The following is a 15,315-nucleotide window of genomic DNA, read 5'->3' as shown; positions in this document are numbered from 1 at the left end:
GGTTCTGTGATATCGTCTGCATAGCTTCTATTCACTCAGCCTCCATTTTTTTTTTTAATTAATTAATTTTTTTTAAAGATGTTTCTCTTTTATCCCCCACTGATTCCCCCTCTCACCCCTCCCTGCCCTTTCCCCAGTTTGTTGTCCATGTCCACTGTTCTTGCATACATGCATATAAGTTCTGTGGTTTATCTCTCCCCCACCCCACCCCCTTCTGGGGATTGTCAGTCTGTACCCCACTTCCACGTCTCTGGGACTACCCCATTCCTCAGACTGTTATGTTCATTATTATTCCACAAATAAGTGATATCATATGAAACTTGTCTTTCTCTGTTTGGCTTGTTTCACTTAGGATGATACTTTTCAGGTCCCTCCATGTAGTCTCAAAGGATAAGAGATCTTTCTTTCTTACAGCTGCATAGTACTCCATTGTGTATATGTACCACAGCTTTTTTATCCATTCATCTACTGATGGACACTTGGGCTGTTTCCAGATCTTAGCTATTGTAAATAGTTCAGCCTCCATTTTTACATACTCTATACCTATCTCCTTTGCAACTTGGTTGCACAGGCCTTTCTGGTGCCCCTGCACCTTGCAGGTCCCATGGGTAACTAGATCACACAGTTCCTTTGAGTACCTGGCTCTATGCCTATGTTATGGACTGCTGGGTCGCACACCTTCTCTGGTGCTTCAGCACCCTACAGGTCTCGTGAGTAACTGGATGGTGCAGTCCCTGCTGGGTTGCGCAGGCCTCTCTGGTGCTTCATCACCCCGCAGGTCCTGCGGCTAACTGGATGGCACTGTCCCTGCTGAGTCACGAAGGTCTCTCAGGTGCTTCAGCACCCCACTGGCTTTGTGTTTAACTAGATTGTGCAGTCCCTGTCGGGTCACACAGGCCTCTCTGGTGCCCCCACACCATGCAGTTCCCGTGGTAATTGGATGGCACACTCCCTGCTGGGTTCACAGGTCTCTCTGGTGCTTCAGCACCCCTCAGATCTCGCGGGTAACTAGGCACAGTCCCTGCTGGGTTCACAGGTCTCTCTGGTGCTTCAGCACCCCTCAGATCTCACGGGTAACTAGATGGCACAGTCCCTCCTGGGTCACCCAGCCCTCTCTGGTGCTTTAGTACCCCGCAGGTAATGCGGGTAACTAGATTGCACTGTCCCTGCTGGTTTGCACAGGCCTCTCGGGTGCCCCTGCATCCTGCAGGTCCCGGGGGCAGGCAGCTGGATTGCACCAGTCTCTCTAGGGCTCTGGCTTCCAACTTCTCTTGTGAGCTGCTGGACCGCACAGGCCTCTGTGGAGCCCCAGGTCCCACAGCTGGTGACTTGGGAGTGCTGCTGCCCAGTGGGGCTCAACTCCTGCTCAGCTTTTGCTGTAGTTTTTGGGGATGGGTCTCCGCTGCTGGTCTTTGCTTCTGTTGCCTGGGGATGGATGTCTGCTCCCCAGCCTCTGTTGCTGGGGATATATCTGGACTCTGATCCGGCTGCTACTATGGGGGATGGTGCTGGGCTCCGGGCTGTCTGCACCTTGGGAGCTCCACTACCGTGCACTGGTTTGTGTTGACACAGAGTGTCCACTGGTCTGATGGTGCCAGGTGCACTGGTGGGCTCAGGTTGCTGGGCCCTAGCTACTCCCACTGCCTCCTTTCAGGGAAGACCCAGGATCTTATAAAATGGTGGGACCTGCCTGGGGTGCAGGGAGAAGTGCCCTGAAGGGCCACTTACCGTGGTAGCTGGCTGCCTCCGTCCACAGCACGGAAACTTTACTCTGCGGCTCTGCACTGCTTGGGTTTGGTCGTCCACCATCACGTCCACTCACACTCTCTCACACTCGCTCACTCTCTCACATACTCACCCTCCCTTTGGTCCTGCCTGCCGCCCTTACATTTTAGCCTGTCATCCATTTTGAGTTAATTATTATACTTTATGGTGTAAGAAGGTGGTTTAGTTTCATTTTTTGCATGTATTTGTTCAGTTTTCCAACACCATTTATTGGATAGACTGTTTTTACCCCATTGCATTTTCTTGCCTTTCTTTGTTATAGATTTATTGACCATATAGGTATGGATTTATTTCTGGGGTTTCTTCTGTTCCATTGATTTGTCTGTTTTTATACCAGTGCTATGCTGTTTTCTTTATTATAGCCTTGTAGTATAGTTTGATATCAGGTAGTGTGATACCTCCAATATGTTTTTCTTTTTCAAGATTGCTGTGGCTATTTGGGTCTTTTGTGATTCCACATAAATTTTACAATTATTTGTTCTCGTTCTGTGAAAAATGCCATTGGTATTTTTATAGGGATTGCATTAAATCTATAGATTGCTTTGGGTAGTATGGACATTTTAATTATGTTATTTCTTCCTTTCCACGAGCATGGTATATGCTTCCATTTATTTGTATCTTATTCAGTTTTTTTCTTCAACATCTTATAATTTTTCAAATACCAGTCTTTCACCTCCTTGATTAAATTTATTCCTAGGTATTTTTTGTTGTTGTTACTCTTCACCCGAGGATATTTTTTCCATTGATTTTCAGAAAGAGTGGAAGGGAGGGAGGGTAGTGTGGAGGAGAGAGAAAGAGAGAGAGAAAGAGAAATATCAATGTGAGATAGACACATCTATTGGTTGTCTGCTGCACATGCCCCGACTGGAGCTGGGTAGGGAACATGCAACCCAGGTATGTGCCCTTGACTAGGAATCAAACCTGTGACCCTTTGGTGCATGATCCAACACTCTAACCATTGAGCCACACTGGCCAGAGCCCTCGGTATTGTTTTTATGCAATTGTTAATAGGATTGTTATCTCAATTTCTCTTTCTGATATATTTATGGTGCATAAAATGCCATTCATTTCTGAATATTAATTTTGTATCCTGCTATATTACTAATTAATTTATCAGTTCTAATAATTTTTTGTGGAATATTTATGGTTCTCTTTATGTAATATTATGTCATCTGCTAATAATGACAGTTTTACTTCTTCCTTTCCAATTTGGATTCCCTTTATTTCTTCTTGTTCTGATTGTTGTGACTAGGACTTTTAGTACTACATTGAGTAAAAGTGGTGAGAGTGGCTATACTTATTCTGCTTGTGATCTTAAAGAAAACACTTTCAGCCTCCCCTCCTCTCTTTTATTAATCATTTGAGAATATATTTATTGATTTTAGAAAGAGAGAAAAACATTGATTGGTTGCCTCCCAAATGCACCTCGACTGGGGATTAGACCCACAACCTAGGTATGTGTCCTAACCAGAAGTCAAACCTGCATGGGACAATGCTCCCACCAGGGCTCTGTTACTTTTTTATTCATTCTTGGAAGATTGTGTGTTTCTAGGAATTTATCCATTTCTTCCAGATTGTCCAATTTGTAGGCATATAATTGTTCATAGTATTTTCTTATAATCCTTTGTATTTCTGTGGTGTCAGTTGTCACTTCTCTTTCATTTCTGATTTTATTTATTTGGGTTCTCTCTTTTTTTTCTTGATGAGTCTGGTTAAAAGTATATCAATTCTGTTTATCTTTTTAAAGAACATGCTCTTGGTTTTATAGATCTTTAGTATTTATTTAGACTCCATATTATTTCTGCTCTGATCTTTATTTTTCCTTCCTTCTACTCACTTCATTATTATTATTATTATTATTATTATCATCGTCATCATCATCATCATTTTATTTCTCACCCAAGGATATTATTTTATTGATTTTAGAGAGAGGAAGGAAGAGAGAGAAATATTGACGTGAAAGAGCTTGCCTCCTGTACATACATCAAACCCATTACTTAGGTATGTGCCCTGACTGGGAATTGAACCCACAGCCTTTCAGTGCACAGGATGATGTTCCAACCAACAGAGCCACAATGACCAGGGCAAGAGTTCCTTCTTTTTTACAGCTGTGTGGAGTTCCATTGTGTGAATGTATCTCAGCTTTTTTATCCACTCATCTGCTGATGGACACTTGGGCTGTTTCCAGATCTTAGCTATTGTAAATTAATGCTGCTATGAACATGGGGATGAATATACATTTTCTGATTGGTGTTTCGGATTCTTAGGATATACTTCCAGAAGTGGGATTGTTAGGTCAAATGGCAGTTCCATTTTTAATTTTTTTATGAAACTCCATATTTTTTTTCTACAGTGATTGTTCCAGTCTGCATTACCACTAGTAGTATACTAGGGTTCCATTTTCTCCACATCCTCACCAGCACTTGCTGTTTAGTGATTTACTGATGGTAGCCATTCTGGCAGTTGTGAGGTGATAACTCATAGTCACTTTAATTTACCTCTCTCTAATGATTAGTGACATTGAGCATTATTTCATTAGTCTATTGGCCATTTGTATGCCCTCTTTGGAGAAGTGTCTATTCAAGTCCTTTGCCCATTTTTAAATTGGGTTATTGTCTTCCTGGTGGTGTATAAGTTCTTTATATATTTTGGAAACTAATCCCTTATTATTGGCTAAAATGCTCTCCTATAGAGTGGGTTCCATTTTCATTTTGTTGATGGTATCTTTCTTTGCAGAAGCTGTTTAGTTTAATGTAGCCTTATTTGTTTCTTTTTTGTTTCCCTGGCCCTCAGAGATACAGCAGCAAAAATACTGCTACATGTATTGTTTGTGATTTTACTGCCTATGTTTTCTTCTATCATTATTATGGTTACATGACTTACATTTAAGTCTTTTATCTGTTTTGATTTTATTCTGTGTATGGTGTAAGTTGATGGTCTGGTTTCATTTTTCTGTATGTGCCAGTCAAATTTTCCCAACAACATTTATTGAAGAGACTGTCTTTACTCCATTGTATGCTCTTTCCTCCTTCGTCAAATATTAATTGACCATAATGATGTGGGTTGATTTCTGGTGTCTCTGTTCTGTTTTATTGAACCATAAGCATGTTCTTGTGCCAGTACCAAGATGTTTCGATTATAATGGCTTTGTAGTCTAGTTTGATATCCAGTATTGTGATATGTCCAATTTTGTTATTCCTTCTCAAGATCACTGAGGCTATTCCTGGTATTTTTTGATGCTATATAAATTTTTGAAGTATTTGTTTTAGATCTGTGAAATATGCCATTGGTATTTTGATAGAGATTGTTTGAATCCATAGATTGTTATGGGTAGTGTGACATTTAAATGATATTAATAATTTCGGTTTATGAACACGGTATGTGCGTCCACATGTTTGTATCTTCCTCTATTTTTTTTTTTCAATATCTTATAGTTTTCTGAGTATAGGTCTTTTACAACTCCTAGGTACCTTTCATTTATGTATTCATTTATTTATTTATTTTGCTTCAGTGGTATATAGGATTGTTTTTCTAGTTTCTCTTTCTGAGAGTTCATTATTAGTGCATAAAAATGCCATTGATTTCTGGATGTTTTGTATCTTGCTATTTGCTGAACCAATTTATTAAATTTAGTAGTTTTTTTGGTGGACTCTTTAGCGTTTTCTTTGTACAACATCATGTCACCTGCAAATAATGCCAATTATATTTTCTTCTTTCCAATTTGGATGTCTATTTTTTCTTCTTGTCTGATTGCTGTCACTAGGACTTCCAGTACCATGTTGAATAAGAGTGGTGAAAGTGGACAACCCTGTCTTATTTCTGATCTTAAGGGAAACTCTTTAATTTTTTGCCTATTGGATATGATGTTGGCTGTAGGTTTTTTTTATATAGGGCCTTTATTATATTGAGGTATAATTCCTCTATTCCCTCTTTGCTGAGAGATTTTATCATAAATGGGTGCTGGATTTTGTCAAGTGCTTTTTCTGTGAGTATTGATATGATCATATGATTTTTATCCTTCATTTTGTTTATGTGATATATCACATATATTGCTTTGTGAATATTGCAACCACCCTGCATCCCCCAAATAAATCCCACTTGTTTGTGATGTGTGATCTTTTTAATGTCTTGCTGGATTTGATTTGTAATATTTTGTTGAGGATTTCAACATCTATATCCATCTGGGATATTAGCCTATAATTTTCTTTCTGTGTAGTATCTTTATCTGGTTGTAGAATTAGGGTAATGCTGGCCTTGTAAAAAGAGCTTGAAGTCTTCCTTCCTCCTTAATTTTTTAGAGTTGTTTGAGGATGATAAGTGTTCATTCTTCTTTCAGTGTTTGGTAAAATTTGCCTGTGAAGCCATGTGATCCAGGTGGGCCTGGTTTGCTAGGATTTTTTTTATTACTGTTTATATTTCATTAGTGTTTTTGGTCTGTTCAGGTTTTTTTATTCTTTTTGATTGAGTATTTGAAGATTGTATGTTTCTAGGAATGTGTCTATTTTGCCCAGATTGTCCAGTTTGTTGCCATATAGTTTTTCTCAAGAATGTCTTACAATCCTTTGTATTTTTGTGATGTCAATTGTTACTGTTGTAACCCAGGAGATCGACCACACTCAGACTCCATTTTTCAGTTTTGGGGGATGTTTTATTACCTGTGCAGAGAACTGCAGCCCCGAGCTCAGGGGGAGGGTTGCTTATATAGGGCAGGGGTCATTCAAGAGTTTAGCAGAGCAAGCAAGCTTCGTGTACAGAAGCGGAGGCAGTTAGCGATAAGCAGGAGGGAACGGAGGTGGGAGGGAGCTGAGGCGAAAGGGAACTGGGTGAACTGGGTCAGCACACATCTATCCTGCTATTCATTCCATTATCCAAGTTTTAAAAACTAACAAATTCGAGACGGATATCAGCGGTCAGTCAGGTGCAATACACACATGTTGAACAGTTACAGTTTTATGGGGTAAAGGGAGCTTCAGTTTCTCCCTAGCAGTTTCTTCACAGAGCATGCAGGACACTCTGGCCTTGGGGCTGTTTCTGTCCTCCCTTTTCTTGAAGGATGTTGCTTTTCAAATTCCCAGTGAAGGTCAAACTCTGGTTAATTTTTATGGGGCTAAAGCCCTCTATAACATTCCCCATTGTTCATCTTGCTGTCTCTGAGGTTGTTAATTAGGGCAGCTTAAAGACAAGCTGGATTCTAAGGACAGTGAGCTACAACAGTTACTTCGCCTCTTTCATTTTTAAATTTATTTATTTGGGTCCTGTCTCTTTGTTTCTTGATGATGCTGGCTAAAGGTTTATCAATTTTATCTTTTCAGAGAAGCAGCTTTTGGTTTTATTGATCTTTTGTATTATTTTTTTAGATTTTATTTCATTTATTTCTACCCTGATCTTTATTAATTCTTTCCTTCTACTTACTCTGGGCCTTCCTTGTTCTTTTTCTATTTCTTTTCATTGTATGGGTAGATTGTTTATTTGAGCTTTTCCTTTCTTCTTGAGGTGGGCCTGTAAACGCTATGAACTTTCCTCTCAGGACAGCTTTCACTGTGCCCAATAGATTTTGGGTTGTTGTATGTTCATTTTTATTTGTTTCCGGGAAATTTTTTATTTCTTTGATCTCATTGGCAACTGATTTATTATTTAATAACATGCTCTTTAGCTTCCATGTGTTTGAATATTTTTGAGTTTTTTTTTTTATTATAGTTGAGTTCTAGTTTCATACCACTGTGATTTAAGATGTTTGATATGATTTCTGTCTTCTTGAATTTGTTAAGACTCATTTTGTGTCCTAACATATCTATCTTTGATAATGTTACATGTGCACTAGAGAAGAATGTATGTTTTGTGGTTTTGGTTTGAAATTTTCTGTAAATATCAATTAAATCCATCTAATCCATTGTGTCATTTAAGATTGCTGTTTCCTTGTTGATCTTTTGTCTGGAAGATCTATCCAGTGATATCATGGGGTTCCAAAGTTCCCTAGTATGATTGTATTGCTAACAATCTCTCCCTTAAAGTCCTTCAAGAGTTTTTTGTTGTTTTTTTTTAAATATATTTAAGTGCTCCCATATTGGGTGCCTATATGTTTACCAGGGTTATATCCACTTATTGGATCAGTTCCTTTATTATAATGTAGTGACTTTCATTGTCTCTTGTGATGGCCTATATTTGAAGTCTATTTTGTCAAATATAAGTATTGCTACCCCAGCTTATTTTTGTTTTCATTTGCATGAAATATTTTTTCTATTCCTTCACTTTCATCCTGTGTGAGTCTTTTGTTCTGAGGTGGGTCTCTTGTAGAGAGCATATATATGGGTCATGTTTCATTATCCATTCAGCTACCTTTTATTGCCATTTGTGTGTGTGTGTGTGTGTGTGTGTGTGTGTGTGTGTGCGCCTGTTTCTCTATTTCTTCTTTGTCTTATAGCACTCCCTTTAATATTTCTCATAATGCTGGTTTGGTCATAATAAAGACCTTTAGTCTTTTTTGTCTTTTTTTTGGTTTGGGAAGCACTTTATTTCATTTTTAATTTTAAATGATAGCCTTGTTGGGTAGAGTACTCTTGATTTCAGATCCTTGCTTTTCATTCTTTGAATACTTCATTCCATTCCCTTCTGGCCTGCAGTGTTTCTTTTGAGGAATCTGCTGACAGCCTCATGGGAACTCTCTTGTAGGTAACTGCCTGTCTCTCTCTTGCTGCCTTTGAGATTTTTTTCTTTGTCTTTAACCTTTGCCATTTTAATTATGATGTGTCTTGGTGTTGTTATCTTTGGTTTCATCTTGATTGTGACTCTCTGTGCTTCCTGATTATGTATAACTTTTTTCTTAATTGAGTTAGGGAAATTTTCTGTAATTATTTCTTCAAACAGGTTCTCTATCCCTTGATCACTTTCTTCTCCCTCTGGTACTCCTATGATGCTGATGTTTTTATGTTTCATTTTGTCCCAAAATTCCCCTCAACTATCCTCATGCTTTTTAATTATTATTATTTTTTGCTGCTCTCATTTATTTTTTTCCTCAAAATTTTTTTTTCTTTATTGATTTTAGTGAGAGAGAGGAAGGGATAAGGAGAGATAGAAACATCAATGAGAGAGAACATCAATTGGCCACCTCCTGCATGTCACCCACTGGGGATCTGGCCCACAACCTGGGCATGTGCCATGACTGGGAATCAAACTGGTGACCTCTTGGTGCATGGGTTGATGCTCAACCACTGAGCCATACTGGCCAGGCTAATTGATTTTTTTTCTAGCTTGTCGTCTCATTTGGTGATTCAGTCCTGTGCTTCCTCTAACCTACTCTTTATTTGTTTCATTATATTATTTATTTAAGATATGTTGTTCTTAATTTCAACTGGTTGTGTTTCATGGTTTCTATGTTCCTTTTCATGCTGTTGAGCATTTTAAAAACCATTACTTTCCACTCTGTTCCTGATAAATTGCTTGTCTTCATTTTATTTAGTTCTTTTCCTGAAGGTTCCTCCTGTTCTTTCACTTGGAGCCTCTTTCTTTTTTCCCCATGTTTGCTGTTTCTTTGTGTTTGTTTATATGAATCAGCTAGAACTGGATTTTTTTTTCTGTTTTGGTGGGGTGGCCTTCTATAGTGTGTGTCTTGTGGGACCCAGTGGTGTAATCTCCTTGATCTTTTGAACTGGCTGATCCATGAATATCCCTTTGTGGGTTATGTTGGCCCTCTTGTTGTATTTGGATCTTGGTTGTTGTTTTCTCATTTGTGGGTGGGCACAACCTTCTGGCTGTCTGACTGTGAGGTTCAACCCTGACCACATCCTATTAACTATTATACAGGTGCTAACAAAACAAATGAAGACAGAATAAGTTCCAACCCACAACAACACAAAGAAAAAACAGAGCAACAACCTGAACGAAATAAAAGAAGTAAAGCAAACAATTTTAAAAGACAAGAGATAAAAAAAGTTAAAAAAGAAATGCAAGCCAAAAAGATTATGAAGGGAAAGAAGGAGAAAAGATTAAAATGAGATAAAAAAAAATAATAATAATAATGAATATAATAAAATATAGAATAAGGGAAGAGAAATAAAAAAGAAAAAAGTAAAGAGAATGAAAAAATAGAATGAGAAATGGAAAGAAAGATGTAAGAGATATGAAAGAAAATAAACAATGGAATACAAAAGAAGATTTAAAAAAGGAAGTGGAGTTTGCCTCTGCAGATTTTAATGCCTACTATGTTCACCCTTTGGATCTGCTATTTGTGGAACTTGCTGGATTTTGTTCTGATGTTGTCCAAAGCTTGGTGTGCTGGTTCCGGGCCTTTTGGGAGGTTCTCTGGGTTCTCTGGTGTAAGCCAATACCAGTCACTGTCCTTGCCTGACACTTGGCATCCTGTCTGAATCTTGGTAGGGCAAGGTGCCCAAGTAGTTCAGTGGGTGGGGCATCTGGAGCCCAGAGACTGGGTCTGTCTCTAGTTGCACCTTGAATGTCACTTCTTAGTGCTGCTCTCCTTTCCCCCATGGAACTGCAGATATCTGGGACCTGGTCAGGGTTGTTTAAATAGACTCATGCTGGGGGTGTTGTGACCTATAGGAGTGGTGGCAGGCACTTTTTCTCCTTTCCAGGGCTGTGCTGGTTGAATTCACAGGGGACCTCTGATCTGCTTTTCCCTGATGCAGCTGAAGGGCCCAGCCCATACTTGTCTGTTTCCTAGACAGAAACCCACCTGGGAGACCAAGTTGCAATACCTTAGCTCTGCCATGCTTTCTGACACCCTTAGCCAACCACACCAAGTAGAAAGGGATTTAAAAAAAATCAGCCTCACTTGGCACTTAAATCTTTCCATGTGGCCGACCCCTGCTGAGCAGCGCCTCCGCCCAGGCCCCACCCAGACCAAATATTTGAGTCAGCTGTGCCATCAGACCAAATAGTATGGGTACAGATTTACAGCCCAGTGCCCTTCCCCTTTGCCTCGGATCACAGCATGATGAAGCAGACCTAACAGTTTTGCAGGTAGTGGGCAGGGCATTGCCTGTGTGCTCAACATCAGCAAGACTGGTCCTCTTTCCCAAGCCACATGGTCTAGCCCCCATCTAGCTCTCTGCCCAAAGTTCTTCCAGGGAAAAGAGAGCCACTTAGAGTCGCTGCTGGATGTACTGATCAGACCTTTCTACTGGCCCTGACTTCTGCTGCGTAGCCCCTCCAGCAGACACAGATCAGAGTGAACTTCCCAGGCTGGTGCTGTCACAAAGAAATTGCTTTTGCCTGGGATGGTGTCGTCTGTCACTCCCAAGTGGACCAAATTCCCATTTATCCCCACCACCTGATGCTACAGGTTTTCTCTTTCCTTCTCTGTTGTTCTGGATTGGGGATTCCTGTGTGGGGCTGAGATTCCATGCTCCCAGGGGGGGCAGGGGCTTTGCTGCCACAATATCTCTCCTTCCTGTTTCCCAGCTGCACACTTGCGGAGTTGGCTCACCCTCTCCATGTCTTTTTTTTTTTTTTTTTTTTTTTTTTTTCTGGTACGTGTCTCTAGCCTCTAGGGCCTAGGGGGAACCGAACCTGGGGATTCTCTGGTCTGCAGGCCGATGCTCCAACCGCTGAGCCAGACCAGCCAGGGCCCTCTCCCTGTCTTTTGTCTTTCCTCTGTGTTCCCTGCTTTCAGTTTCAGATCAGCTACACTTCAACTGGTTCAAGCCACTTACTCTGCAGTTTAGCCACAAGTCTGGTCCATTGTTTGGAGCAAGCAGATGAAGTTTCCAGCTACTCTGCAGTCATCTTGGAATCCTATATTTATGACCTTTTAAAAATATTTTTCTTCTTAATGAAGTCCCTTTAACATTTCTTGCTATGCTGTTTTGGTGGCATTGAACTCCTTTCTTGTCTAGGAAGATCTTTATCTCTCCTTCAGTTTCTGAATGATAGCCTTGCTGAGTAAAGTTGTCTTGGTTGTAGGTCATTGTTTTTTATCTCTCTGAATATATCTGTTGCAGGTCTATGTTAGCTGCTGCCTGTGACTGGCACAGGGCTAACTGGTAGAAGCTACAAAATGTCCTGTTCTGGTTCTGGAGGTGCATGGGAAAGGCCATGCTGTGAACCAAGGCCTCCTGCAACCAGTTACAGGCTTTGGGCTGCTCAGTGAAAGGCACAGGGTTCCCCAAGGCCTGTAGCTGCCTGCCTGCTGGCCATATGACTCAACTGCTGAGAAGGCAGTAGATGAGTTGAGTGAGGCAGGGTCTCAGGGAGTCATCAGAGTGTGGCAAGTTGAGTTAATCAGGCTAATGCAGATTAAGATTTGGCCATGTGGGAAGAGGGCTTAATTCAGGGACAGTGTGGCTGTCCCTCCAGCCCTTGCTCTGAAGACACACAACTTGCTTCTCCCTGTATGTCTCTGGTGTCCCTCCATCCTCCTCAGTTGCTATCTCTCTGTCAGAACTCATGGTAAGTGCCTGAGAGCAAGTGAGTCTGTGCATGGTCCCTTTAGGAGAATGCCTGGGTTTTACAACAGCCTTTCATCTCATCTAGATGAACAGAATCCTCAGATTTTCACAGCCAGATATCTTGTGGGCTCTTGTTCCCAGCACTGGTGCTCTGGGCTTCAGAGCCCGATGTGGGCCTGAGACCCCTCACTCAGGAGAGACTCTGTACCTGAGATATCCTTCCTGATTCTCAACCACCACACAGGGATGTGGGGCCAGCCTGTTCCATCTCTCTGATCCTCCTTCCAGTCTCAACATGGTTTCTTCTTTATATCTTTATTTATTGACTTCTGTTCATCTAGTCTACAAATGGTTCTCCAGGTTGATTGTTCTATAATTTAGTTGTAAGTTTCATATGGTCATGGGAGGATACAAGCACAGAGTTTACCTACTTCTTCATCTTGATAGAAAGTGAATCTGAATTATTTAATTAACTTGCCAGGCAGTTTCTAGTAGACCAAGAGAGATGTGTGTATGTGTGTGTGTGTTTAATTACTTTTTTGTTACTCCTCTCAACTGTTGCTGGCAGGTCCTTTGGTGTGGTCCTTTGGGAAATCACCAGCTTGGCAGAACAGCCTTACCAAGGCCTCTCTAATGAGCAGGTGTTGAAATTTGTCATGGATGGTGGATATCTGGAGCAACCTGACAATTGTCCAGATAGAGTGTAAGTATAGAAAAGGGTGTTCATTTAAAAGGCATTGCATTTTACACACATGTTTATGTTTGCATATCATGTCTATATGTGTGCTTATTTTGCATATCTTCTGTCTACAAGTGTGCTTATGTTTGCATATATGTTTACACAGATGGGTACTTGTGTTTGCATATCTTACGTATATGTGCATGCTTGTTTTTGCACATAACTACATGCATGCTGGTGTTTGCTTATATGTCTACATGCATGCTTATATTTTTGCATCATATGTCTATATGCGTGCTTGTGTTTGCATATTTTGTCTTTGCATGACCCTTGTGTTTGTATATCATATCTTTGGAAGGGAACCGGGAGGCTGTGAAGGGAGACTAATGTTTAACTCTCTATTCTTTATACACTTACAGTTTTCTCATGAATCTAATATAATGTTATATTGAACTATATCTCAATAATATTGGACAAAATAAGTCAGTAAGCATAAATATTACATTTTATTTTTGTTTTAAATATCTGTTATGGGACCAAATGGACAACACATGCCATTAAACATTTGCAAAATCATTCAGCCCTGCTAATGGTCCAATGAGTATAACGTAAAATACAGGAAAGTACTCTCTCCTTAATTAGCAAATAAAGGAAGGAAGGAAGGAAGGAATGGAGGGTGGGAGGGAGAGAGGGGAAGGAAAACAGGGTGAGTCAGGGGAAGGAAACTCATTGCTAGCAATGGTATGGGTAGATAACCATTCTTTGTGTGTGTATGCTCGTATGTGTGTGTATATGTTAATCCTCACCCAAGGATATTTTTCCACTGATTTTTAGACAGAGGAAGGGAGGGAAGGAGAGAGAGAGGGAGAAACATGATGTAAGAAAGACACATCTTTGAGTGTGGGCCACCAGGGTAGGGTGAGGGATGTTGGCTGGACCCCTGGACTCATCCTCAAAATGTTCCTGTCCCACAGCAGCGAATTGATGCGCATGTGCTGGCAGTTTAACCCCAAGTTGAGGCCAACCTTCCTGGAGATCGTCGACATGCTTAAGGACGACCTGCATCCCAGCTTTCCAGAAGTTTCCTTCTTCCACAGTGAGGAGAACAAGGCACCCGAAAGTGAGGAGTTGGAGATGGAGTTTGAGGACATGGAGAGTGTACCCCTGGACCGGTCCTCACATTCTCAGAGGGAGGATGATGTGGGGTCCTCACTGGGCCTAAAGTGGAATTACGAAGAGCCCATTTCCTACACCCACATGAACGGGGGCAAGAAAAACGGTCGGATCCTGACTCTGCCACGGTCCAGTCCTTCCTAACACCACCTGTTTGGAGGAGGGGATCTCGACTTTACTCTCCTCTGGTTTGAAGGTCTCCAGAAAACTCAGGATTTTCCAACAATTCTGCCAGTGTTTATGGAGCTGAGAGATCATTACTCTCCATTTCTGTTCATTGTACTACTCAAAACACATCTGTTTGATTGCCAATCTGACTAGTGATCAGAGAATGTATCTGTGAACGTAGAGAGAAGGAATTTCCACAGCTGCTCTCCTTTCCAGCAACTGCAGGGTCAATACAGGATGTTACTTATTTTTCTAATCAATTGAAAGAAAGCGCCTGTTTTAACAAAGGATTTTTTTTTTTTTTTTTTTTTTGCGGCTGGAGGTTGGCATCTGAGCTACAGTATAAAACATACAAACCCTGTTCCAAGCTTTATGGAGTGGACTTTAGGAAGGTTTTTCTCATCCAGGCTGCAGAATTTTTATTTTCCTTCACAAAAGTAGTTCCTCAAATTGACCAATAGCTGCTGCTTTTGTACTTTTGATAAGAATCTGCAGTCCTAGTGTGTGTGTGCATTTGTGTTCAGGGTAGAAATGGCTCATGTTTGTATGTGTGTGTGCAAAGTACTTATGCTGAGATGAAGGCTTGGGAATCAGCTCATGAACTTTTCCAAGTGTGTGAGCATTCTTGTTTTCCCTCCTTCCTTCTTACCCACTGGGAGACTGTGCCCTCAATAGATTCTCATGTGCCCTAGTGTAGTCTCAGGAGTCTTCTCTCCCTTAACTTTGGTGAAAAATGTTTTTCAAGGAGCCAAGAAGTGGTTTGAAGTAATAATGGGTCTTTTCAAGACCAAACAAAGCCAGGACATAAAAAGGAAAAAAACAAAACCAAAAACCTGAAATGAGTTTTGAGAATATGTTTGTAACATATTTACTTTTTTAAAGATCTCCAATCAGCCTCATAAGTTATTGACTGTTTCCTGGGTTGGGGGTAGGGCTGGTGGGTTGGTCTGCCTGTGTGAGCATGGGGAGCTAGGCACCAGGAGACTCTTTGCTTGATCTTCAAGGCATCTGTTTTTCTGGGAATAAAGCCACGTTTGCTGCTAGCCCTTTTGGATGTCATGTGGCCACGCTGAGGTGTGGGCAGTTGGGTTTGATGGATGGTTAGAT

The 15,315-nt window shown here is 40.8% G+C and overlaps 1 protein-coding gene across 1 annotated transcript in view; it reads left to right on the top strand.

Moving 5' to 3' along the window:
* Nucleotides 1–14,487, top strand: part of INSR (insulin receptor) — a 230,720-nt gene extending 216,233 nt beyond the window's left edge. The window contains exons 19-20 of the mRNA XM_036239654.1: nucleotides 12,757–12,891; nucleotides 13,845–14,487. Of these exons, the coding sequence (XP_036095547.1) occupies nucleotides 12,757–12,891; nucleotides 13,845–14,184 (475 nt within the window). The 3' untranslated portion in view covers nucleotides 14,185–14,487. The remainder of the gene's footprint in view (nucleotides 1–12,756; nucleotides 12,892–13,844) is intronic.
* The last annotated feature ends 828 nt before the right edge of the window (nucleotides 14,488–15,315 follow it).

Source organism: Molossus molossus, unplaced genomic scaffold, assembly GCF_014108415.1.
Source record: "Molossus molossus isolate mMolMol1 unplaced genomic scaffold, mMolMol1.p scaffold_m16_p_4, whole genome shotgun sequence".
Taxonomy (NCBI): domain Eukaryota; kingdom Metazoa; phylum Chordata; class Mammalia; order Chiroptera; family Molossidae; genus Molossus; species Molossus molossus.
Note: the sequence above shows the minus strand (reverse complement) of the source record. Positions and strands in the feature narration are given on the sequence as shown.